The 27,436-nt window shown below is 41.2% G+C and overlaps 2 protein-coding genes across 3 annotated transcripts in view; one reads left to right on the top strand and one right to left on the bottom strand.

Moving 5' to 3' along the window:
* LOC115116980 (zinc finger protein OZF-like) overlaps window positions 1-27,436 on the bottom strand; it is a 171,776-nt gene that overhangs the window by 98,718 nt on the left and 45,622 nt on the right. The gene's annotated exons all lie outside the window — the stretch shown is intronic.
* Window positions 5,791-26,266, top strand: LOC135573374 (zinc finger protein OZF-like). Of its 2 annotated transcripts, XM_065022483.1 has the most exons (5): window positions 5,792-5,889; window positions 10,870-11,104; window positions 23,792-24,034; window positions 24,308-24,391; window positions 25,947-26,266. In XM_065022483.1, exons 2-5 carry the CDS (start codon window positions 11,014-11,016, stop codon window positions 25,949-25,951), a joined length of 423 nt encoding a protein of 140 aa, XP_064878555.1. In that variant the 5' UTR covers window positions 5,792-5,889; window positions 10,870-11,013; the 3' UTR covers window positions 25,952-26,266. The 2 variants fall into 2 exon arrangements, with proteins under 2 accessions (XP_064878553.1, XP_064878555.1); XM_065022481.1 differs by having other exon boundaries at window positions 5,791-5,889; window positions 24,308-26,266.

Genomic DNA, 27,436 nt, shown 5'->3' with positions numbered 1-27,436 from the left:
TCATATCAGTAGTATGGTACTGTATGTATTCATATCAGTAGGCTGGTACTGTATGTAGTCATATCAGTAGGCTGGTACTGTATGTATTCATATCAGTAGGCTGTGCAATACAATGGGGAATAAAACTATTTTAAAAGTACCTCAAAAATCGTGGAAATTATGATCTATATCATTCTCCACTCACTATCACAAGGGTTAGAAACTACACAGACTCACTTCATAGAACTTTAAACACTGGCAGTTTGTCTACTTCACTTCTTCAGTCTACTCTCTGATCACTCCAGATAGACCAGTGAATAAAACAAATGCTGGCAATACTGGTGTCAAACCATGCAATTGTCAGTAGCATGAAATAACATCTACCTTCTCACTGAAACAGTTCTACTGCAACGTTTCATTCACAGTGGGAAGTTGTAATGAACAACAAACTTAGTTAGATGGAACCTGCTCTTACCATAAAATGCCAACTTCTGCAAGTGTCTCCACCCCACTGCTCTATGCCAGTACACAAACTTGGATAGACAGAACCTGCTCTTACCATAACTAACAGATCCCCCAATCTTCTCCTCCTCTTCTTCATCTTTAATGTCAATATTCAGCTCCATTGTTGGACTGCAGTCTTCCAGCTTCACTGATGCCATCTCTGGATCCTGCAGAGCAAACTGGGCTCCACTGTCACAATCAGGACCCAGTGACTGTAGGTTTGGACTCAGTGTGGAAGGAGAGAGGCAGGCTGGGATTGTCCTCACTGTTGATGTTACCGGCCTCAGACTTAATCTGAGTCGGCCTGTAGTAACAATGAGAAAAAGACTAACGTTGTCTTCTCAGTTCTGGCACTTTCTTTACTCTCAAAAAAGATTATTTAAATCTAGGTGCAGGAGTACCACAATACTGTTGAGCTAATATTCTATAAGAGGAACATGTGCTCAAACAATATACATTTGAGGTGCCGGTACTCAGCTCCTGTCCAAGTCACGCATTGATCTCATTTCAATAGATCTGGTAGCTCAGCATTGACAACAAAACATGAATTCCTTCACATTAGACAACGTTTACGCTTTAAATCAGGCTACACAATTAAGCGCACTTAATCTATGGTAGATTTCCTGAATTCACATAAATGCATAAATTACTCAAAAACCATTTAGTACAAGGTTGCAGTATGTTTTAGGCAGCACTATGTACTATTTTTCTGAATAACCTTCGCTGTGTTATTTAAATCAACAAACAATAGTATTTCCGTTCACACCATAGTAATATGTATAGACAGCGATAACTTAAATAGTCTGAATATTAGTACACATGTAGAAAACTGATAATCAATACATTAAGCTTTAAAATAGTAGTGCAACCGTGAAATGGTCTCTCTGCTGCATCCACTCTGCCTGGACTGAAGTCTGTTGATGCAGACCGAGTGGCGCCGCCATTTGACCAGTTCGTGAATTTGACACAAAACTAATAAATTGTAAAACGAATTCAGACATCTCAAGTAAATATATTATTTGTGAAATTACATTGAGAAAACCATGTACATCCACTCAGACAAACACCAAAGGCTCTAACTATGTAACTTGTAAAATAGTTAACATTATCACGTTCTTCACTCGGCTTGACATAAAAATAACACATCACACCTTTACCCAACGTGATAATACCTTAACGGCTGTATTACCTAAAATGGTACGACATGTTCTTTCGATATTAGAATGTTTAAACGTGCTATTACATACCTGTAGTAATATATAGAAAAGGACAAAAATGTTATCTTATTGACTGCACCGTTCTGGCGCTTTCTTTACACTGAATAATGGTGCGCTTCTGTCCGGAACTTCCTGTTCCCCCACTAACATCGTCCGTGCATTCCGGGATCCTTGGGATGAACCAACCCCATCACATGAGAAGGGGTCGCTGCCTCCGCCGGGACACATCTATTTTGCATAGAGTTGATTGTGGCCTTTAGAATGATGTCACATCCCAGCTAGCACAGTGCATCTGTGCCGATTCCGGCTGAGAGTCAGACTCGGCGACGTCATGGCCCGAGTCTGGGCCGCCTTAGGCAGTATTACGGAGTTATCGGGCCCAAATGTATTACTTGGGTCTCAGACCGACTGGGGCTACTCTCTGGCAGATGATTACACGGGCTGCTTTATGTAATTGACATTTCATTATTATTTTATTTGTCCATATTTTATCATTGTTTCTGTGATCAAAAAATACTATTTAACTTAAATTATTTAAGAGTCCTGTTTAAGTTATATTTTAGTATTTTGATACTTTGTGCAAGGCAATTGATAAGCATTAAACACTTTTTGGATGGACTGTCCCGATTGGCGCAGCGGTCTAAGACACTGGGGTTACTACAGTGAAGTAGAGTGTTTTAGACACTGGGTTACTGCGTTACTCCAGCTGGTAGTTCGATGACGGTATTGTACCGAAAATCTCCACACTGCCAGATTTTCGGCACAACACCGGTCCCTGGCCGCTTCTGGGCCGATTCCTCATTGCTAGCTGGGACTCCTCTTCAATTGCTGTGCGAAGTTCCTATATATTGGCGGGAACTGGAACAAGCTGTGGTACACGTCGATCCAGACCACCCCAAACAGGCTCAATGGGTGACATGTCTAATGAGTATGCAGGCATGGAAAAATTGGGACATTTGCAGCTTCCAGGAATTGTGTACAGGTCCTTCAGACATTGTGGCGGATGATTGGCAGGATAATGGGCCTCGGGATCTTGTCATGGTATCTCTGTGCATTCAAATTACCATGATAAAATGCAATTGTGTTCGTTATCCCCCATACCCTAACGCTATGCTACCATGGAGTGCTTTGTTGACAACATTGACATCAGCAAACCGCTCCCACACAACACCATACAGGTGGTCTGCAATTGAGACGCTTGTTGGGCATACTGCCAAATTCTCTAAAACAACTTGGAGGAGGCTTGTGGTAGAGAAATTAACATTAAATGATCTGGTAACAGCTCTGGTGCACATCCTGCAGTCAGGGTTAGGGTCCTACAGTCACTGGGTCCTGATTGTGACAGTGGAGCCCAGTTTGCACTGCAGGATCCAGAGATGGCATCAGTGAAGCTGGAAGACTGCAGTCAAACACTGGAGCTGAATGTCAACATTAAAGATGAAGAAGAAGAGGAGGAGAAGATTGGGAAATCGGTTATTCATGGTAAAACCAGGTTCTATATGCTATTCATAAATTAAACCTACATAAATTATGACCCAGTCTATTGCTGTGTTGAATTCTGACCTTACACATCCATGAAGAACTTCCGACTGCACTAATGTAGTTATGAAAATTAAATCAGTAAGGCTGGTCTGAATGGATCGTCACTTCATTCATCTAGTAAACTCTATCCTGCAGCTCTGTGGACATAGATTAAGCCTAATCCTAGAATAAATTCCACTTTTAAACTGTAGTAACTAAATTAGTTTTTTGCAGATATGGTTTAAAATAGTCTGACTTGCCCTAGTCTAGATTTTCTGTCAGGATGATTTAATCTAGATCCAAGCATTGGGGAACCATGAGGGCCTTCAGAGAAGGCTAATGGCTTGATAAAAAATGTATATACATTTTTTTAAATAAAATGTCATTTTAATTACGATCGTTTTAATTTATATTTCGTCTTTACAATAATTGTAATAATTTTCTGATTTCATCTCTTCAAGTTGTTGTTGGAAAGAGAAGGGTTATTAAGAGAAAAGCATATCTAATCAGGATATTCTTTGGTGGTCTCTGGGTAGAAAAATCTAGCTAGCTCAGCCAGCCATTGGCTAGAGTCATGGGTAACAGCATATACAGAGTGTGTCTGAAAGTGGGCCTGTTGACAGAAGTGGGAGGATCAACAGAAGTGAGTGTATGGAAAGTGAATCAGCTAATTGAGAAGATTTGTTGCCACTTAAGACCGTTTTGTGTGGCTGATATGATTGTTGAACAACCAGTTGATTGTTTGACAACTGTAGCATTTTAGCTAAGCAAAACCCTAACCTTTTTCCTAACCTTAACCTCATCATCCTAACCTCCACGTTAATTATCCTAACCATTTTCCTAACCTTAACTTCATTATCTTAACTGGCCACGTGGATTATCTTAACCTGCTAGGTTAGTTATGGCTGGTCTAACCAATAATGGAGTGCAGACGTTACACTCAAAGGAGAGTAATTTCCCATAATTCTGCACCTTTTGATAGTTGTTCTTCCAGCTTTTTACAGGCAGTAATTTTCTATTGATTAATGTATTTGCAATTTTGACTGTATAATATATTTTTTAATTAATGTTTTTATGTTTTAAAAAAGACAACTACCTTTTTGAAAAGCATTTACTGTTTTGCAAAAGTTGTGTCTTGTTGACTCTGTTTTGCTTGTTGGCTATTGAGAGAAACTGTGATACATAAAGACAGTTGCTCCCTGATGAAATAGTAGACGAGTACACCCTGCTGGACAAAAAAGCTTACTGCACCTGGTATTCCCAGCGTACCATCCAAGTACTTAACAGGCCCGACCCTGCTTAGCTTCCAAGACCAGGCTTATTACAGCTGGTATGGCCGCAAGCCAATGAATGTATTGTATATATGATATGCGATATGATAGGCGACTCCAGGATGCTGGCCTTCTAGACAGAGTTGCAAAGAAAAAGCCATATCTCCGATTGGCCAAAGAAAATGAAAGATGGGCAAAAGAACACAGACACTGGACAGAGGAACTCTGCCTAGATGGCCAGCATCCCGGAGTCGCCTCTTCACTGTTGATGTTGAGACTGGACAGAGGAACTCTGCCTAGATGGCCAGCATCCCGGAGTCGCCTCCTCACTGTTGATGTTGAGACCCTCTAATGTCCTTGTCCTCTTGCTCATTTGTGCACCGGGGCCTCCCACTCCTCCTTCTATTCTGGTTAGAGCCAGTTTGCGCTGTTCTGTGACGGGAGTAGTACACAGCGTTGTACGAGATCTTCCGTTTCTTGGCAATTTCTCGCATGGAATAGCCTTCATTTCTCAGAACAAGAATAGACTGACGAGTTTCAGAAGAAAGTCATTTGTTTCTGACCATTTGAGCCTGTAATTGAATCCACAAATGCTCATGCTCCAAATACTCAACTAGTCTAAAGAAGTCCAGTTTTATTGCTTCTTTAATCAGGACAACAGTTTTCAGCTGTGCTAACATAATTGAAAAATGATCAATTAGCCTTTTAAAATGATAAACTTGGATTAGCTAACACAATGTTCCATTGGAACACAGGAGTGATGGTTGCTGATAATGGGCCTCTGTACGCCTATGTAGATATTCCATTAAAAATCAGTCATTTCCAGCTACATTAGTCATTTCCAACATTAACAATGTCTACACTGTATTTCTATAATTTTTTTGTTATTTTAATGGACAAAACATGCGCTTTTCTTTTAAAAACAAGGACATTTCTAAGTGACCCCAAATTTTTGAACGGTAGTGTATATATATCAAAAGTCAGTAGTCATTAAAAGTTATGTAATCTTATTGTGTTACTTTAAAAAATAATAATACTTTAGTTTATTTAGCAAATATTTTCTCAACTCTATTTCTTGAACTGCATTGTTGGTTAAAGGTCTATATGTATGCCTTTCACGGTAAGGTTGTATTCGGAGCATGTGACAAATACAATTTGATTTGATTTGAGTGATATACTGTATGCTTCATTGCGGTTGGCCATTTTGTATCATAAAGTGTAATGGGTTTATTTTATAGTCCAGTTGGGGGCGGTAATGCTACATATTCGATTCCAAACGCCGTTAAACTCCAATGCAGAGGAAGAAGTAGTTCCGGGGAAGCGCGCTCCATTCTTCAGATAAAGGAAGCGCTAGAACTGTGCTGTGAAGACGATAACCATTGGGTCCATTATTACAGGTATGTAATAGCACGTTTAAACTTTTTAATGTCGAAAGACCACGTCATAACATGCTAGGTAACACATCCGTCAAGGTATTACCACGTTTGGTAAAGGTTGTGTGTGTTATTTATGTGTCAAACCGAATGGGTGAAAAACGTGATAAACGTCACGTAGCTAGATTTTTCTTTTTGAACGTGTATCATTCAAATGTAATTTAATAAAGAGTCAATGTATTTGAGATGTTATTGGCTTTGTGTAAAAATATAAAAGTCCCACGTGCTGGTAAAATGGCGGTGCGCAATCTGTCTGCATTTAATGATATGTATTTTTATTATATATATATATATATATATATATATATATTATCCAGTTTATTTTGTACTCAATTAGTTCCATCTTCTCCTCCCCTGAGAGCCCGTCTGGGGACCTCCGAGAAAGGGAAGTTAATGATCACCTTTTCCTCCTCAGCTCTTCTGGTCTTAGCAAGATTACTACCTTATTTTCTAAGGTATTTGGACACCTCAAATTTAAAGAGCTCCCAGTTCTTGCAATAAAGATTTTTCTTCACAAACCCTTTCCCAAAAGTGTGAGAGCAGATCTTTAACCTCAAATTTTACTATATCATTATTTAATAATGAGCTATTTAGCTTCCAGTTGGATGCTCTACCCAGGTTAGTATCAGGGGTAAATATTTTGATATCAATGTAAATGACCCTATGGTCTGTGAGGGGAGTAGTGCAAATATCAGTAGTAACACACTCACTATCAATACATTTGGATATAAGCCAAAAATCTATTCTGGAATGTCTGGAACCTGTTTTGTTTCTCCAAGTGAATGATCTGTGGCCTGAAACCTCTCTCTCCATATGTCAGTAAGATCAAACTTTCCATAAAAAGTATTAAACCCAAATTCTGATTGGTTGGCCTACCTGGGGGCCATCTATCAGTTGAGTTATCTATTGTAATGTTAAAGTCCCCTCCTATCAATAATAACGAATTGGGAAATTTAGATAACCAATGAAGTATATGTTTCTCTATAGATTCAAGCAACTCATCATTCTCATGTTTGGTGTTGTACCCATAGAAGTTTACAGTAATGAGCGTAATGTCATTGTAACTGATCATTACATTTACATTTAAGCCATGTTTGGTGTTGTACCCGTAGAAGTTTACAGTAATGAGCGTAATGTCATTGTAACTGATCACAAGACAAATAAAGTGACCAAAGGGGTCACATTCTGAGTGTAGAATATTACCACCAAAGGTATTTTTCATTGTAGTGACACCAGCGGAGCGTTCAGATCCATGGGAAAGACAAATATCGTTGCCCCACTGTGACCTCCAGAAGTTGGCATCAGCCGAAATTGAGACTCTTCAAAAAAAAAAAAAAAAGCAAAAATCTGTTGGAAATTGTTTAGCTAATAAAAATAAGGCCTTATTATTCACATAGTTTTGTAACTCCCTAGCATTAAGAGAAACTAGACAAAGACAAAACAACAAGCCTTATTATTCACATTGTTTTGTAACCCCCTAGCATTAAGAGAAACTAGACAAAGACAAAACAACAAGCCTTATTATTCACATTGTTTTGTAACCCCCTAGCATTAAGAGAAACTAGACAAAGACAAAACAACAAGCCTTATTATTCACATTGTTTTGTAACCCCCTAGCATTAAGAGAAACTAGACAAAGACAAAACAACAAACCTTATTATTCACATTGTTTTGTAACCCCCTAGCATTAAGAGAAACTAGACAAAGACAAAACAACAAGCCTTATTATTCACATAGTTTTGTAACCCCCTAGCATTAAGAGAAACTAGACAAAGACAAAACAACAAGCCTTATTATTCACATAGTTTTGTAACCCCCTAGCATTAAGAGAAACTAGACAAAGACAAAACAACAAACCTTATTATTCACATAGTTTTGTAACCCCCTAGCATTAAGAGAAACTAGACAAAGACAAAACAACAAACCTTATTATTCACATAGTTTTGTAACCCCCTAGCATTAAGAGAAACTAGACAAAGACAAAACAACAAGCCTTATTATTCACATAGTTTTGTAACCCCTTAGCATTAAGAGAAACTATAGACAAAGACAAAACAACAAGCCTTATTATTCACATAGTTTTGTAACCCCCTAGCATTAAGAGAAACTATAGACAAAGACAAAACAACAAGCCTTATTATTCACATTGTTTTGTAACCCCCTAGCATTAAGAGAAACTAGACAAAGACAAAACAACAAACCTTATTATTCACATAGTTTTGTAACCCCCTAGCATTAAGAGAAACTAGACAAAGACAAAACAACAAGCCTTATTATTCACATAGTTTTGTAACCCCTTAGCATTAAGAGAAACTATAGACAAAGACAAAACAACAAGCCTTATTATTCACATAGTTTTGTAACCCCTAGCATTAAGAGAAACTATAGACAAAGACAAAACAACAAGCCTTATTATTCACATAGTTTTGTAACCCCTTAGCATTAAGAGAAACTATAGACAAAGACAAAACAACAAGCCTTATTATTCACATAGTTTTGTAACCCCTTAGCATTAAGAGAAACTATAGACAAAGACAAAACAACAAGCCTTATTATTCACATAGTTTTGTAACCCCCTAGCATTAAGAGAAACTATAGACAAAGACAAAACAACAAAGATATGAAAGTATAAACTGTAGTAGGATGAGTCAAAGACGTAGGAGCAGTGAACGTAAACCATAAGGAACCGAGATCAGCACCATTTTAAGTCAATTTAAAGTGAAAATAGCTTATTCCATAACCTTTGAGCTAGACGTCATCCAGTTTTGAAATTCCACTCAACTGAAAATTATGTTCAAGACCAAACCAAGGGTTGTTGTAGTAAAAGAGACTAAAAACACACTTTAGTGTAATTCAGGAACTATTCTGAGAAATAAAATGCAAAATAATAATTTAAATAAAAGAGTACCTACTATTTTAAGTATATATGAAAACTGATCATAAAATAATTGAATAAAAAATGCTTTACATGCGTTACACGTTCCTAAGACCTTTTTTGGAAATAAGTATTAATAACTAAATAGAACAATAACCGTGTAAAGTCAGAGCAGACCTGTATGCCCTTTAAAACAGTATCTTAGTTACTGTATACATACAAAATAAATGCAGCGTTCAATCTTCTTTGTAAGTTTGTAAACAAAATAGGTCTTCTGGTGATACAAGAACAAGCTAATAAATTGAAGTACCTGAGTATTCCGAAAAAAAATAGTCACCTGATGCTTGTTAGGTAAACAACATAAGGGAAATGAGAATACCATGGCTGAAACCATCAACCTGTTCCTTCTGGTGAGAATTTAGGGAGGAAAATGGATTTGTGAACCGTTGACGAAGCCTCGCCCTCCGACGAAGTAAGCAGCCTTCCCCTCACTTCGTGCTATCTTGATCGTTGGCCACAACTTGTTCCTTCTTTCTATGTCCTCCGGGCTGAGATGCTCGGTGAAACGCAGACCATGGCTCTGAAGGAAGGCGTTCTTCCTAGGAGCTTTTCAGACAGCATCACTGTAGAATCTGGCAGTGAAGAGGATGGGGTAGCAGTGCAGGTGTACTAAAGCAGTTAGCATCTCTGAATGGGGTAGCAGTGCAGGTGTACTAAAGCAGTTAGCGTCTCTGAATGGGGTAGCAGTGCAGGTGTACTAAAGCAGTTAGCATCTCTGAATGGGGTAGCAGTGCAGGTGTACTAAAGCAGTTAGCGTCTCTGAATGGGGTAGCAGTGCAGGTGTACTAAAGCAGTTAGCGTCTCTGAATGGGGTAGCAGTGCAGGTGTACTAAAGCAGTTGGCGTCTCTGAATGGGGTAGCAGTGCAGGTGTACTAAAGCAGTTAGCGTCTCTGAATGGGGTAGCAGTGCAGGTGTACTAAAGCAGTTAGCGTCTCTGAATGGGGTAGCAGTGCAGGTGTACTAAAGCAGTCAGCGTCTCTGAATGGTGTAGCAGTGCTGGTGTACTAAAGCAGTTAGCGTCTCTGATTGGGGTAGCAGTGCAGGTGTACTAAAGCAGTTAACATCTATGAATGGGGTAGCAGTGCAGGTGTACTAAAGCAGTTAGCGTCTCTGAATGGGGTAGCAGTGCAGGTGTACTAAAGCAGTTAGCATCTCTGAATGGGGTAGCAGTGCAGGTGTACTAAAGCAGTTAGCGTCTCTGAATGGGGTAGCAGTGCAGGTGTACTAAAGCAGTTAGCGTCTCTGAATGGGGTAGCAGTGCAGGTGTACTAAAGCAGTTAGCGTCTCTGAATGGGGTAGCAGTGCAGGTGTACTAAAGCAGTTAACATCTATGAATGGGGTAGCAGTGCAGGTGTACTAAAGCAGTTAGCATCTCTGAATGGGGTAGCAGTGCAGGTGTACTAAAGCAGTTAGCGTCTCTGAATGGGGTAGCAGTGCAGGTGTACTAAAGCAGTTAGCGTCTCTGAATGGGGTAGCAGTGCAGGTGTACTAAAGCAGTTAGCGTCTCTGAATGGGGTAGCAGTGCAGGTGTACTAAAGCAGTTAACATCTATGAATGGGGTAGCAGTGCAGGTGCATGAGTGATAGACAATTTCACGGTCGCACTATTTTGAAGCTGAATGTAATGATTATCAGTTTTCTACATGTGTACTAATATTAAGACACCTTCAGTTGTTTCAATCTTTATCTATAATTGTTACTATGGTGTGAACGGGAAATACAATTAGCAGTGGTGTAAAGTAACTAAGTAAAAATACTTTGAAGTACTGCTTAAAGGAGACGTTTTCTTTTTTATAAATGGCATGTTATGGTTACGTGCACTTGTGTTGTGTAATTTAAAGTATGTACTTTGTCTAATGTGAATGAATTAATGTTTTGTTGTCAATGCTTAGCTACCTGATCTATTGTAATTACATAATTGGCAATTTAAAAAATATTTTTAGAGAATATGAACGTAACAGAACTGTCAAGACAATAACTTTTGTGTCCGTTTCTCTTTATTACTACAGGCTGACAGATTAAGTCTGAGGCCGGTAACATCAACAGTGAGGACAAACCCAGCCTGCCACTCTCCTTCCACACTGAGTCCAAACCTACAGTCACTGGGTCCTGATTGTGACAGTGGAGCCCAGTTTGCTCTGCAGGATCCAGAGATGGCATCAGTGAAGCTGGAAGACTGCAGTCAAACACTGGAGCTGAATGTCAACATTAAAGATGAAGAGGAGGAGAAATCTGTTTCACTTAGTAAGCACAGGTTTTTTCTAATTAAGTCTGTGTTCATTCCAACTTCCCGCTGTGCATGAAAAGTTGCAGTAGAACTGTTTCAATAGAAAGGTTAATGTGCTACATGCTACTGACACTTGCATGGTTTGACACCAGTATTGCCAGCATTTGTTTTATTCACTGGTCTGTCTGGAGTGATCAGAGAGGAGACTAAAGAAGTGAAGTAGACAAACTGACAGTGTTTTAGGGTTCTATGAAATGAGTGTGTAGTTTCTAACCCCTGTGATAGTGAGTGGAGAATGATATGAAATTAGTGTGTAGTTTCTAACCCTTGTGATAGTGAGTGGCGGAATGAGTCTGTGTAGTTTCTAACCCTTGTGATAGTGAGTGGAGGATGATATGAAATGAGTCTGTGTAGTTACTAACCCTTGTGATAGTGAGTGGAGGATGATATGAAATGAGTCTGTGTAGTGACTAACCCTTGTGATAGGGAGTGGAGGATGATATGAAATGAGTCTGTGTAGTTCCTAACCCTTGTGATAGTGAGTGGAGGATGATATGAAATGAGTCTGTGTAGTTACTAACCCTTGTGATAGTGAGTGGAGGATGATATGAAATGAGTCTGATTCACCCAGATATTGCTGTACTTTGTGGCATATAGTTGGTCTTTTTAACAAAGGGATTAATAGTATTATTCTATGTTAAAGGTGGCAGAGTTGTTTTATTTTATTTAACCTTTATTTAACTAGGCAAGTCAGAACAAATTCTTATTTTCAACGATGGCCTAGTAATAGTGGGTTAACTGCCTTGTTCAGGGGCAGAACAACATGTTTTACCTTCTCAGCTCGGGATTCCATCTAGCAGCCTTTCGGTTACTGGCCCAACGCTCTAACCATCCAAAGTTAAGCCTGTTGTGAATAGCATTTCAGTCTGCAGCCAGGGTAGGTATTGTTTCTTGGAGAACCAAAACATTGCAGCCCTAATTTGTGAAGCCCAGTAATACCACTGTATGTCGCAACCCCCCTCTGTCATAGGCCAGATAAAGAAGAGGAAGTCTAAGCCTTGGTGTTCTGTTGCTCCAGGTATCTTTCAGATCTAAAGTTGGTGTAGCCAGAGGAATTGATTGAAATAGATGAAGGAATTTGGGCAGAATATTAATCTTAATGATATTTATTCTACCAATAATAGATACAAGCAGTAATGTTCAGCTGTTGATGGATTATGTTATACTCGGTACCATTGGTTCATCATTCGTTGAGCTCAAGGAGCTAATTTCTGGTGTGATTTTAATACCTAGATACGTGAAACCATGTTCTGTATTCACAAATAGATGCTGTACAACTGGATTCAGTATCTTGCTTGTTGAGGAAACGGATGGAAGATTTGGTTTTATTTTTAACTTTATTAAGTTATTAATTACATTTACAAATCCAAGATGGTAGCCAATCAGTCTGTCCGTTTGTATGTGATCATTGAAATCAGAGTTTTAAGAGTTATGTTTTAATGACCCTGAACCTGTTTACAGAAGCAACTACTTTTGATGTGAAGGTGGATGCTGTATATAACAAATATTATTTTTTAGATCTCAGTCTCTATTTTACGAAATATACTTATACAAAGATTTCGGATTGAGAGGCCTTTATTTTTTTCCGACACCTTTCTGGAGTTGGAACTTGCCGAGTCAGGAGCGTCTGTCTGCGTGCAAGGCCTGCTACGCCAGCGCTGGTGACCACTGAAGGTCAGGAGCGTCTGTCTGCGCACAAGGCCTGCTACGCCAGCGCTGGTGCACACTGAAGGTTAGGAGCGTCTGTCTGCGTGCAAGGCCTGCTACGCCAGCGCTGGTGCACACTGAAGGTTAGGAGCGTCTGTCTGCGCGCGAGGCCTGCTACGCCAGCGCTGGTGACCACTGAAGGTTAGGAGCGTCTGTCTGCGTGCAAGGCCTGCTACGCCAGCGCTGGTGACCACTGAAGGTTAGGAGCGTCTGTCTGCGTGCAAGGCCTGCTACGCCAGCGCTGGTGACCACTGAAGGTTAGGAGTGTCTGTCTGCGTGCAAGGCCTGCTACGCCAGCGCTGATCACACTGAAGGTTAGGAGCGTCTGTCTGCGTGCAAGGCCTGCTACGCCAGCGCTGATCACACTGAAGGTTAGGAGCGTCTGTCTGCGTGCAAGGCCTGCTACGCCAGCGCTGATCACACTGAAGGTTAGGAGCGTCTGTCTGCGTGCAAGGCCTGCTACGCCAGCGCTGATCACACTGAAGGTTAGGAGCGTCTGTCTGCGCGCAAGGCCTGCTACGCCAGCGCTGGTGACCACTGAAGGTTAGGAGCGTCTGTCTGCGCGCAAGGCCTGCTACGCCAGCGCTGGTGACCACTGAAGGTTAGGAGCGTCTGTCTGCGCGCAAGGCCTGCTACGCCAGCGCTGGTGACCACTGAAGGTTAGGAGCGTCTGTCTGCGCGCAAGGCCTGCTACGCCAGCGCTGGTGACCACTGAAGGTTAGGAGCGTCTGTCTGCGCGCAAGGCCTGCTACGCCAGCGCTGATCACACTGAAGGTTAGAGCGTCTGTCTGCGCGCAAGGCCTGCTACGCCAGCGCTGGTGACCACTGAAGGTTAGGAGCGTCTGTCTGCGCGCAAGGCCTGCTACGCCAGCGCTGGTGACCACTGAAGGTTAGGAGCGTCTGTCTGCGCGCAAGGCCTGCTACGCCAGCGCTGATCACACTGAAGGTTAGGAGCGTCTGTCTGCGTGCAAGGCCTGCTACGCCAGCGCTGGTGACCACTGAAGGTTAGGAGTGTCTGTCTGCGTGCAAGGCCTGCTACGCCAGCGCTGGTGCACACTGAAGGTTAGGAGCGTCTGTCTGCGTGCAAGGCCTGCTACGCCAGCGCTGGTGACCACTGAAAGTTAGGAGCGGAGAAGCGGTTATCGGATTGGAAAACCTGATGCACCTTGGGCCGTGGGAACATCTACGTTCTGCACAACAGTCTACTGGTTGTTGCACACCTGTGCTGAAATACCTCTAAAATCCGGCATTATGTAGCTGTTACTGTGCCTGCTCTTTACTCAATGCCATCCTGGATTAAATAGGCTGGATGATCAATGGGTCAGTGAATTATCTTCGCCTTATGCCCTACAATTTGCAAACACTCCGAGACCATCATGTCAATACCACCAGGAACTTGGTCTCTCTCTGCATTTATACCACTCAAACGCAACTGGACCTACACTTGATGGCATACTTCCAAAATCTCAAACTATTGATTTACTTTTTTTCCCTGTGTCAAAAGACTGTTTGTTTTATTGACAATGGTGCTGGCTCTGCCAAGTCCTCACGCATTGGTCAACTGAGATATATTGTTATGCTTTTATTGTTGATCTCTGGTAATGTGCGACCAAACCCTGGGTGGGTAGATACCATGCAATCTCTACCGACTCCCGATGATTTTAAAAACAGAAGGTTTTGTCCTCTTGCATGTTAATGGTATTAATAGACATGATTAAAATATGTGCCAAAACAACAAATGCAGAAATAATGGTTTCATCAGAAACTTGGCTGAAGAAATCTGTGTCAAATAACTGGATTTCCATTGATGGGTTCATGGTTTCTAGAGCTGATCGGATGAGTAAAGGAGGGGTTGCAATTTATGTTAAATCTGAGTTTAACACCCCTGAAATTCTCTCGATTACCAAGCCAAACATTTTGAATTGCTTGCGGTTAAAGTGAACGTATGTAAGGACTCCCACATCACTGTAGTCGGCTTCGGGAGACACACTAAACTCTTTCTGATGTCCTGCTCAAGTTAAAGGACTCTGAATTCATTCTTTTGGGAGATTTGAACTGGAACATTCTTACATCTGTATCAGACTGTTTTAAAGAACTGTGTGACTCTCTGGATCTCGCTCAATTAATTAATGTTCCCAACCAGACGGAATCCCAGAGCACCTAACAAATCAACTCTTTTGGACATTATTCTAACGAATACCTCTCACAAACACACATCAACTGGGATCTTCTGTAATGATGTCAGTGATCACTGTGCAATTGCTTGTGTTAGAAATACAAAAATGACCAAAGCCAAACCCCGTTATATTTAGAAAATACATTTTAGACAGTTTGATGAGCAAGCGTTCTTACATGATCTGTACCATAATATATCATTTAAAAAAACATTATTGACAGAGTGACTCTGATTCCCGATGTTGACACTGCCTGGGACTATTTTTATATGAAATTTGTGTCCATTTGTGATAAGCCCTGTGAAGAAATGTAGAATCAGTGGAAGGGACACTCCCTGGTTTTCAGATAACTTGGCACAATTAATTAGAAAGAGAAATATATCTTGGGCTCAAACTAGACATACAAATGCTCCTGTTAACTGGAACTCCTTCAGAGCGCTAAGAAACACATGCACAGGGTTGATCAGGAAGTCCAAATCAGATGACTATTTAAATGTAGTCACAGAGAACCTAAACACCCCTACCATGTTCTGGATGCGAATCAAATCAGTGTCGGGTTCTAATGTCTCCTCTGACCTTCCTGACCATTTAATGATGGATTCTAATGATGTGAAAGATGAAGCCCATATTGTAGGGGTTTTAACAAGCACTTCATATATGCTGGTTCAGTTTGTTGATAATGGTGGGGCCCAGGCCTCTAATGTCAGCTCTGTTACAGTCAACTATGATATAGGCCCTCATTTGAACCATTTTAACTTTGAGCCTGTTTCTTATACTGATGTCTATAAAGCACTAAAGGCCATAGACACTAAAAAGTCTGCAGGTCCAGACAACCTGGACTCCGACCTCCTTTAAAGATAGCAGCCGGTATTATTACTGAACCTGTGGCTCACATTTTCAATTGGAGTCTTTTGACCAATTCCATACCCAGCATTTGAAAATCAGCTTACGTCCTCCCACTGCTAAAGGGTGGAGATCCCTCAGATGTTAATAACTATGGTCCTATCTCTATACTCCCTATCCTGGCCAAAGTCTATGAATCCCTAGTGAACTCAGTTAAAAAGCTTCTTCATTGAAAAGAACACACTGAGCGGGGTTCAGTCTGTCTTTTCTGTTTGTAGATTTATCAAAGGCCTTTGATTCAGTTGACCATCAAGTTGTTAGTGGCAACTTCTGCAGTGGGGTCGGTATATCATATCTTAATCCATTTACAGAAGTAGTTCCCAAACCCAAATCTCTTAAGCACTTGAAATAACTAAGACCACTCAACTCTATCAAATGCCTTCTCTGCATCAAGTGAGAGTATGGCAGTAGGCGGGTCAGGGGACCCTTGACATGTGCATTATGTTTAGTACTCTCCTCAAATAGTGAAAACCTTGATGGTTTTTCACGAAGCCTTTTTGGTCTTGGTGTATTAGATATGGGAGCACTCTATCCAATCTCCTGGCTAAGGCTTTAGCACAAATTCTTGAGTCGTAGTTCAGAAGAGAAATTCGTCTAACTTTGACATTTCTTTGGGGATTTATCAGGCTTCAAAATGAGAGTAAAGCACTCTTTAGAGAGGAGGGGAAGCAACCTTGCTGAAAGGATTCAACATAAAGTGCATTGCGAATTTATTCAGACCCCTTGACTTCCACATTTTGTTAAGTTACAGCCCTATTATAATATATTAAACTGTTTCTGTCCCCCACCAATCTACACACAATACTATACTAATATTATAAAATAGATTAAATGTTTTTTTCCCTCGTCAATCTACACAGTAGAAAAAGCAAACACAGGTTTTTAGAAATTTGACAAAACAAAACAAAAACATTTACATAAGTATTCAGACCCTTTACTCAGTACTTTGTTGAAGCACCTTTTGGCAGTGATTACAGACTCGAGTCTTCTTGTGTATGACGCTACAAGCTTGGCACACCTGTATTTTGGGAGTTTCTCCCATTATTCTCTGCAGATCCTCTCAAGCTCTGTCAGGTTAGATGGGGAGTGTCGCCACACAGCTATTTTCTGGTCTCTCCAGAGATGTTCAAGTCTGGGCTCTTGCTGAGCCACTCAAGGACGTTCAGAGACTTGTCCTGAAGCCACTCCTATGGTGTTTTGGCTGTGTATTTAGGGTTGTTGCCTGTTGGAAGGTGAACTTTCGCCACAGTCAGAGTTCCTGAGAACTTTGGAGCAGGTTTTCATCAAGGATCTCTCTGTATTTTGCTCCTTTCATCTTTCCACTCGATCCTGATTAGTCACCTCCCTGACCAAGGCCCTTCTCCCCCGATCTCAGTTTGGCCGGAGGGCCAGCTCTAGAAAGATTATTGGTGGTTCCAAACTTCTTCCATTTTAAGATGATTGAGGCCTTTCGATCATATCCTTGGACTAAAATGATTGTCACTCACATGCAAGCTTAACATCATGTGCAAAGGGCCTCTGGGTAACGTAGCACATTATTCAATGGTATCGCTTTTTCTCCACAGGCTGTTCATTTCTGATCTTTGATACTTTCTTGGTTTATTAAGGTATCATGTTATATACACTACGTTAACGGTATATATGTATGGACCATTTTGTTACTTAGTGGTGTTAGGTTCTAATTCTCAGAGTAAAAACTCAACGGACACTATGAAAGCTCAAACCAAGTTTATTCTTCTCAGAGGATCAATAATAGCTGCATTTGAGAAAGACATTGCTCACACAAGCACTGATATTTAACCCTTTCTCCTAGGCTGAGTCTCCTCCTACACATCTGAACAAACAGTTTTCTGCCTAGCAGTTAAGATACAAAGTGATACAGCCATAAACGTGTCTTTCTCCCTTAACGTATTCTTATCGGCAGACTCAATAGCCTTGGTTTCTCTAATGACTGCCTCGCCTGGTTCACCAACTACTTCTCAGATATAGTTCAGTGTGTCAAATCGGAGGGCCTGTTGTCCGGACTTCTGGCAGTCTCTATGGAGGTACCACAGGGTTCAATTCTCGGGCCGACTCTTTTCTCTGTATATATCAATGATTTCGCTCTTGCTGCGGGAGATTTCCTGATCCACCTCTACGCAGACGACACCATTCTGTATACTTCTGGCCCTTCCTTGGACACTGTGCTAACTAACCTCCAAACGAGCTTCAATGCCATATAACACTCCTTCCGTGGCCTCCAACTGCTCTTAAACACTAGTAAAACCAAATTCATGCTCTCCAACCGTTCGCTGCCCTTTTAGCCACACTTCTGACCTAGAATATGTGGACAACTATAAATACCTAGGTGTCTGGCTAGACCATAAACTCTCCTTCCAGACTCATATTTAACATCACCAATCTAAAATCAAATCTAGAGTCGGCTTTCTATTTCGCAACAAAGCCTCCTTCACTCACGCCTCCAAACTTACCCTAGTAAAACTGACTAATCCTACCGATCCTCGACTTTGACGATGTCATCTACAAAATAGCTTCCAATACTCTACTCAGCAAACTGGATGCAGTCTATCACAGTGCCATCCGTTTTGTTACCAAATCACCTTATACCACCCACCACTGCAACCTGTATGCTCTAGTCGGCTGGCCCTCGCTACATATTCGTCGCCAGACCCACTGGCTCCAGGTCATCTATAAGTCTATGCTAGGTAAAGCTCCGCCTTATCTCAGCTCACTGGTCACGATAACAACACCCACCCGTAGCACACGTTCCAGCAGGTATATCTCACTGATCATCCCCAAAGCCAACACCTCCTTTGGCCGCCTTTCCTTCCAGTTCTCTGCTGCCAGTGACTGGAACGAATTGCAAAAATCACTGAAGTTGGAGACTTATATTTCCCTCACCAACTTTAAACATCAGCTATCTGAGCAGCTAACCGATCGCTGCAGCTGTACATTGTCCATCTGTAAATAGCCCACCCAATCTACCTACCTCATCCCCATACTGTTTTTATTTTATTTACTTTTCTGCTCTTTTGCACACCGGTATCTCTACTTGCATCATCTGCTCATTTATCACTCCAGTGTTAATCTGCTAAATTGTAATTATTCACTACTATGGCCTATTTATTGCCAACCTCCTCATGCCTTTTGCACACACTGTATATAGACTTTCTTTTTTTCTACTGTGTCATTGACTTATTGTGTAATTGGCTTGTTTGTTTATTTCATGTGTAACTCTGTGTTCTTGTCTATGTCACACTGCTTTGCTTTATCTTGAACAGGTCGCAGTTGTAAATGAGAACTTGTTCTCAACTAGCCTATACCTGGTGGAAAAAAAGTGACCTGACCTTTAACCCCTTCATCACTAATCCATGGCTCTCTCCCCTTATCAATACCTGACACGTGATTGCTTTCCCTGCACTCAGCACATTCCAAGCTTAATTGCACACACTATATACCTTCCCCTACAGATAACCATTTACTTCTGGTGTAAGCTCTCAATATTTCAATAGGATACCTTATAATTAACCCTATCCCAAGGTCAGGAGTTAATACCCAGAATCCATCAGTAGCTACAAGCCAAATACCCTGTGTTGTGGTATCAGGCTAGGAATATGTTATTGAAAGTATGTGAATGTAACATTTTGCAACTGTGATGGGGGTCATATTCTTGAATTCCCAGAGTGCCCTGTTAGGGTGAAAGTGGTTGAGGTGTCAAGGATCAGGGCTGTACAGCAAATCTCTTATGTGGAGGTGGAGTAGATGTGGAGGTGGTGACGAGAGTTATAGGGGCAAGAGGCCACAGTTCTATAGAAGATATGGTGGTGGATGCACCTCAACTAGTTGCAAATGTTGTACATAAATCAAGTGATCTGGATACACTTATTGTGAAGAAGGTGGATATTTTAGTATTTATAGCCACAGTTATTAATTGTACTGCACAAGAAGTCCAAGAATCTGGACCTCATATCTGCAGCTGAGACATTTTTGTGCCTCCAAGACCTCAAGGACTACTGTTGCTAGAGAACGTAATATTAATTTCTCTACCATATGCCGCCTTCAATGTTGTTTTAGAGAATTTGGCAGTATGCCCAACCAGCCTCACGACTGCAGACCACCAGTATGTTTTGTGGGTGTGCGGTTTGCTGATGTCAATGTTGTGAACAGTGTGCCCTGTGGTGATTTCGGGGTATTGGTATGGGCAGGCATAAGCTACAGACAATGAACACAATTGAATTTAACAATGGCAATTTGAATGCACAGAGAAACCATGATAAGATCCTGAGGCCCATTGTCCTACCATTCATCCTCCGCCATCACCTCATGTTTCAGCATGACAATACACTGCCCCATGTCGCAAGGATCTGTACACAATTGAAAAATTCCCAGTTCTTCCATGGCCTGCATACTCACCAGACATGTCACCCTTTGAACATGTTTGGGATGGTCTGGGTCGACATGTACGACAGCTTGTCCAAATGTAATTACTCTGATTCCTTTAATTAGGATGTTTACTTTGCTAACAGTGGAAATTATTTTTCATGCCACAAGAAGTAGGCTACCTGATTCTGGCAAATGGGTTCCAGAACGAAAGACAAAAAAAGTGACAGGTGCTGGAGGATCCAACTGAAATTAAGCACTTCCCTTCTCATATAACAGGGTAGGGCCATTCCAAGTATCCACCAAACCAAGATGGACAACAGCCGGTCTTTTCCAATGAGAAGAGATAAGTCATAGTGGGCAGAGCCAAGCACGTGCTAGCGAGATCCTATTGGCGCGTTCTAGTGCATATCTGCATATTTCTGTTCGGGAACGCCTCCTCTATGAAGCACTCGTGTGCAATAACTCAATTCGACTTTGCGTTCCTTCTCAACGTCTTTAAAAAAATAATAATAATAACTTTTGCAAAGGGTGAAGTCTACAAAACTGGGTCCACTCTGCTCATAACTGCTTTTAGTTTTGGTAACAGAAAACTACTAAGATCAGATGTTTCATCGATTAGAACATTTGCAGAATGTCGACCAAAATCCATCTCGTTCCATCTACTCCCACTGCCGGCCAGTGGGCTTCCTCTCACTACCATATTTGATAGTGAGTGGAAATGCTAAGCAGATGCTTCACATTCCTACATCCGGTGAAATATCTGTCTCATTGTTCTACCTGTGGCTGCACTGTGGTAGTGGGGAACAGGAAGTTCTGGGTACACAACATTCTTCAGAATAAAGAAAGAGCCAGAACTGTGATGTCAAGAACCTTTGTGTTGGTTTCTATTTAATACGACAGGTATGTAATAGCCGGTTTAAACTTCCTAATATCAAAACAACATGTTATACCATGCTAGGTAACATGTTATACCATGCTAGGTAACAACATGTTATACCATGCTAGGTAACAACATGTTATACCATGCTAGGTAACAAACCTGTTTAGGTATTATCACGTTTGGTAAAGGTTTGATGTGTTATGTTGTGTCAAACTGAGTGAAGAATGTGATAAACAATTTTAGAAGTCACATAGCTAACGTTAGATACTTTGGGTTTGTCTGAATGGATGTACACTGCTCAACAAAATAAAGGGAACACTAAAATAACACATCCTAGATCTGAATGAATGAAATATTCTTATTAAATACTTTTTTCTTTACATAGTTGAATGTGCTGACAACAAAATCACACAAAAATGATCAATGGAAATCAAATTTATCAACCCATGGAGGTCTGGATTTGGAGTCACACTCAAAATTAAAGTGGAAAACCACACTACAGGCTGATCCAACTTTGATGTAATGTCCTTAAAACAAGTCAAAATTAGGCCCAGTAATGTGTGTTGCCTCCATGTGCCTGTATGACCTCCCTACAATGCCTGGGCATGCTCCTGATGAGGTGGCGGATGGTCTCCTGAGGGATCTCCTCCCAGACCTGGACTAAAGCATCCGCCAACTCCTGGACAGTCTGTGGTGCAACGTGGCGTTGGTGGATGGAGCGAGACATGATGTCCCAGATGTGCTCAATTGGATTCAGGTCTGGGGAACGGGGGCCAGTCCATAGCATCAATGGCTTCCTCTTGCAGGAACTGCTGACACACTCCAGCCACATGAGGTCTAGCATTGTCTTGCATTAGGAGGAACCCAGGGCCAACCGCACTAGCATATGGTCTCACAAGGGGTCTGAGGATCTCATCTCGGTACCTAATGGCAGTCAGGCTACCTCTGGCGAGCACATGGAGGGCTGTGAGGCCCCCCAAAGAAATGCCACCCCACACCATGACTGACCCACCGCCAAACTGGTCATGCTGGAGGATGTTGCAGGCAGCAGAACGTTCTCCACGGCGTCTCCAGACTCTGTCACGTCTGTCACGTGCTCAGTGTGAACCTGCTTTCATCTGTGAAGAGCACAGGGCGCCAGTGGCGAATTTGCCAATCTTGGTGTTCTCTGGCAAATGCCAAACGTCCTGCACGGTGTTGGCCTGTAAGCCCAACCCCCACCTATGGACGTCGGGCCCTCATACCACCCTCATGGAGTCTGTTTCTGACCGTTTGAGCAGACACATGCCCATTTGTGGCCTGCTGGAGGTCATTTTGCAGGGCTCTGGCAGTGCTCCTCCTGCTCCTCCTTGCACAAAGGTGGAGGTAGCGGTCCTGCTGCTGGGTTGTTGCCCTCCTACGGCCTCCTCCACGTCTCCTGGTGTACTGGCCTGTCTCCTGGTAGCGCCTCCATGCTCTGGACACTACGCTGACAGACACAGCAAACCTTCTTGCCACAGCTCGCATTGATGTTCCATCCTGGATGAGCTGCACTACCTGAGCCACCTGTGTGGGTTGTGGACTCCGTCTCATGCTACCACTAGAGTGAAAGCACCGCCAGCATTCAAAAGTGACCAAAACATCAGCCAGGAAGCATAGGAACTGAGAAGTGGTCTGTGGTCCCCACCTGCAGAACCACTCCTTTATTGGGGGTGTCTTGCTAATTGCCTATAATTTACACCTGTTGTCTATTCCATTTGCACAACAGCATGTGAAATGTATTGTCAATCAGTGTTGCTTCCTAAGTGGACAGTTTGATTTCACAGAAGTGTGATTGACTTGGAGTTACATTGTGTTGTTTATGTGTTCCCTTTATTTTTTTGAGCAGTGTACATAATTTCCTCAAGAATCTATTTATTTGAGCTTTCTGAGTTTGTTTAGCATGTTTTTGGTTTTGTGTAAAATTCACAAGCTGGTAAAATGGTGGCACCCACTCTGTCTGCTTCAACAGACTTCAGTGTAGGTACAGAGAGACAATTTCACGGTCACACTACAGTTCTGAAGCAGAATGTAATGATTATCAGTTTTCTACATGTATACTAATATTCAGACATATACAGTTGTTTCTATATTTATCTATAAATGTTACTATGATGTGAACGGAAATACTATTGGTTTTTGATTGGAATAATACAGTGAAGACAAGGTTATTCAGGAAAATAGTACATAGTGCTGCCTGAAACATACTGCAACCTTGTACTAAATGGTTTTTAGTCATTTATGCGAATTCGGGAAAATCTATTATAGGTTAAGTACATTTACGTTGTGTAGACTAATTAAAACAGGTACTTTGTCTAATTGTAATGAATTCATGTTTTGTTCTAAATGCTTATCTACCAGATATATTGAAATGAGATCAGTGCTTAACTTGGACAGAATGTTAACAGTATTTTGGAGCTCCTGCACCTAAAAATGAGTACCGACACCTATTTCAGTCCAAGTCAAGCACTGAAATAGATCATTTAACAAGAAGAAATATTATATATTTTATTGAGAATAAAGAAAGTGCCAGAACTGTCAAGACAACTTTCTGTGTCTGTTTCTCAATGTTACTACAGGACAACTGGAATTAAGTCTGAGGCCGGTAACATCCACAGTGAGGACAAACGCAGGCCTCCTCTCTCCTTCCACACTGAGTCCAAACCTACATTCACTGGGTCCTGATTGTGACACTGGAGACCAGTTTGCACTGCAGAATCCAGAGATGGCATCAGTGAAGCTGGAAGACTGCAGTCAAACACTGGAGCTGAATGTCAACATTAAAGATGAAGAAGATAAGATTGTGAAATCTCTTTCTCATGGTAAGAGAATGCCAATATTGTGCAATGCTGTCAACAGGGCAAATGGTGGCTATTTGAAGAATCTCAGTTATAATGTATTTTGAATTGTTTAACACCTTTTTGTTTACTACATGATTCCATGTGTGTTATTTCATAGTTTTGATGTCTTCACTATTATACAATGTAGAAAATAGTCAAATAAAGAAAAACCCTTGAATGAGTATGTGTTCTGAAACTTTTGACCTGTAGTGTATATCACACAACTGACTGGTTCTTCTGATGTTGTTCACACAGGAGACCATGTTGAAACATTATCGACATCCAGAGAACAACAGCAGGAAGATCACAGAGCTAAGAGGTCTCATCATTGTCCACATTGTGAGGAGAATTTTTCAATTCTATCAAAGCTAAAATTACATGTAAAAATACACACAGGAGAGAATCTGTTTTCCTGTACTGACTGTGGGAAGAATTTCACAACATCAAAGGCTCTGACAGTTCATCAGAGAGTGCACAGAGGAGAGAAGCCTTATTCCTGCTCTGACTGTGGGGCGAGTTTCTCTCAACTGGGCACCTTAAAAAGACATGAACGTATACACACAGGAGAGAAGCCTTACTCCTGCTTTGACTGTAGGGCGAGTTTCTCTCAACTGGGCGACTTAAAAACACATGAACGTATACATACAGGAGAGAAGCCTTACTCCTGCTCTGACTGTGAAAAATGCTTCAAAAGATCAACTGCTCTAAAAGTTCACCAAAGAAATCACACAGGAGAAAAGCCTTACTCCTGCTCTGACTGTGGAAAGAGTTTCTCTCAACTGGGCGACTTAAAAACACATGAACGTGTACATACAGGAGAGAAGCCTTACTCCTGCTCTGACTGTGAAAAATGCTTCAAAACATCAACTGAGCAAAAAGTTCACCAGAGAACACACACAGGTGAGAAGCCTTACTCCTGCTCTGATTGCGGAAAGAGCTTCTCTCAACTGGGGGACTTAAAAACACATGAACGTATACATACAGGAGTGAAGCCTTATTACTGCTCTGACTGTGGAAAGAGTTTCTCTCAACTGGGCCACTTAAAAACACATGAACGTATACATACAGGAGTGAAGCCTTATTCCTGCTCTGACTGTGGAAAGAGTTTCTCTCAACTGGACAACTTAAAAAGACATGAACGTGTACATACAGGAGTGAAGCCCTACTCCTGCTCTGACTGTGGAAAGAGTTTCTCTAAACTGGACAACTTAAAAAGACATGAACGTATACATACAGGAGTGAAGCCTTAATCCTGCTCTGATTGTGTAAAATGCTTCACAACATCAACTGAGCAAAAAGTTTCACCAGAGAACACACACAGGTGAGAAGCCTTACTCCTGCTCTGATTGCGGAAAGAGCTTCTCTCAACTGGGGGACTTAAAAACACATGAACGTATACATACAGGAGTGAAGCCTTATTACTGCTCTGACTGTGGAAAGAGTTTCTCTCAACTGGACAACTTAAAAAGACATGAACGTGTACATACAGGAGTGAAGCCCTACTCCTGCTCTGACTGTGGAAAGAGTTTCTCTAAACTGGACAACTTAAAAAGACATGAACGTATACACACAGGAGAGAAGCCTTAATCCTGCTCTTAATGCGGTAAGAGTTTCTCCCGATTGGGCAATGTAAAGACACCACCGGATACACACTTGACTGAAGCCTTATCAAAGCACTGACTGTGAGAAGAGATTCTACAGGCCATTTAAAAAGACACCAATGTACACATAAAGGAGAGAAGCCTCATCAGTTTTCTCAGACCAGCTAAGATTAGACACTCCACTTCATTCTCATGTCATTAAATAATTGGCAACATTGAATTGGATCAAATGAAGCGTAGAACACTCTATTGTAAAAAAAAAACATTAAGGACACCTGCTCTTTCCATGACAGACTGACCAGGTGAACCCAGGTGGGCTAAGGAATGAAAACACTGGATACTGAAAATTGTAAAACTGTTGCCTGGTCTGATGAATCCCTGTTCCTGCTGTTTCATGCTGATGGGAGGACTGGGGGAGGAAACCACAAGGACATACATCCAGTGGTGGAAAAAGTACCTAACTGTCAGACTGAGTGAAAGTAATGAAACCTTAATAGAAAATGACACAAGTAAAAGTGAGTTACTCAGTAAAATACTACTTGAGTAAAAGTCTAAAAGTATTTGGTTGTAAATATACTTAAGAATCAAAAGTAAAAGTGTGAATCATTTCAAATTCCTTACACAATTGTCTTGTTTTTTAATATTACGGACTCCAACACTCCGACATCATTTACAAACGAAGCATTTGTGTTTAGTGAGTCTGCCAGATCAGAGGCAGTAGGGAGGACCAGGGATGTTCTCTTGATAAGTACATGAATTGGACCATTTTCTGTCCTGCTAATCATAAAAAAAAATTTAACAAGTACGTTTGGGTGTCAGGGAGTAAAAAGTGCATTATTTTCTTTAGGAATGTAGTGAAATAAGTTGTCAAATATAAGTAGTCCAGTACAGATACTACTAAAGTAGTTATTTAAATAATTTTTACTTAAATACTTTACACTGCCTGCATCCATGACTTGTGTCAGCATTGCAGGCTGGTGGTGTGATGGTTGGGGTGTGTTTTCAGGGCACACATTGGGGGGACTTGATAAAAGTTGAGCAACATTTGAATGCCACAGGATATCTAAACATCATTGCCAATCAGGTGCCTCCCTTCATGGCAGCAATGTATCCATCTGCAAGTTGTTTTCTTCAGCAGGATTATGCCACAAGGCTTGTCCAGGAATGGTTCCAAGAACAGCTCACTGAATTCACTGTAATTGTGCATCTGTGGGAGGAGATGGAACGAGCTATTCAGAGTAGAGATCCACTCCCAGCCAACTTGACACAATTGTAGGAAGCATTAGAGTCAACATGGATCAGCTTCCCTGTGAAACGCACACAACACCTTGGACAGTCTATGCCCCGACGATTTGAGGATGTTCTGAGGACAAAGGGGGGTGCAACTCCATATTTGGAAGGTGTTCCTAATGTTTTGTAAACTCTGTGTATATCAGATAAAGATGGTGTGATGATCAGTTTTTAGCATTAGTTTGGGTGGATTATTTAATATTACTAAACAACTTTTGTTTAATGATAAATGTAGAGCTTGTATGTATTTTTAGTGTTTCCTGTTTGACCCCAGGAAAAGTAGCCGCTGGGGATCCTAATAAAATACTAAATGTATCAGATATTGATGACGTGTTGATCAGTTTTCACCATTAGTATTTTAATGAAGGTGTCATTCAGTGTGTTTCTATGGGATATAGTAGTAAAGGCCAAATTCAATATTTTCTCAAATAATTTTTAAATATATATTTTTTTATACCTAATGTAGTCCTAAAATACAAAATAGATTATCTAA

This window comes from Oncorhynchus nerka, linkage group LG2 (genome assembly GCF_034236695.1).
Source record: "Oncorhynchus nerka isolate Pitt River linkage group LG2, Oner_Uvic_2.0, whole genome shotgun sequence".
Lineage (NCBI taxonomy): Eukaryota > Metazoa > Chordata > Actinopteri > Salmoniformes > Salmonidae > Oncorhynchus > Oncorhynchus nerka.
This window is presented reverse-complemented; position numbering and strand designations above follow the sequence as displayed.

Bases quoted from the DNA above. Each gene is read 5' to 3' on its own strand.
- LOC135573374 (XM_065022481.1), top strand. From the start codon at position 11,014: ATGGCATCAGTGAAGCTGGAAGACTGCAGTCAAACACTGGAGCTGAAT. The intron at 11,105-23,791 runs GTAAGCACAGGT...ATGTTACTACAG, and splicing joins GGAGAAATCTGTTTCACTTA to GACAACTGGAATTAAGTCTG. The intron at 24,035-24,307 runs GTAAGAGAATGC...TTGTTCACACAG, and splicing joins TGTGAAATCTCTTTCTCATG to GAGACCATGTTGAAACATTA.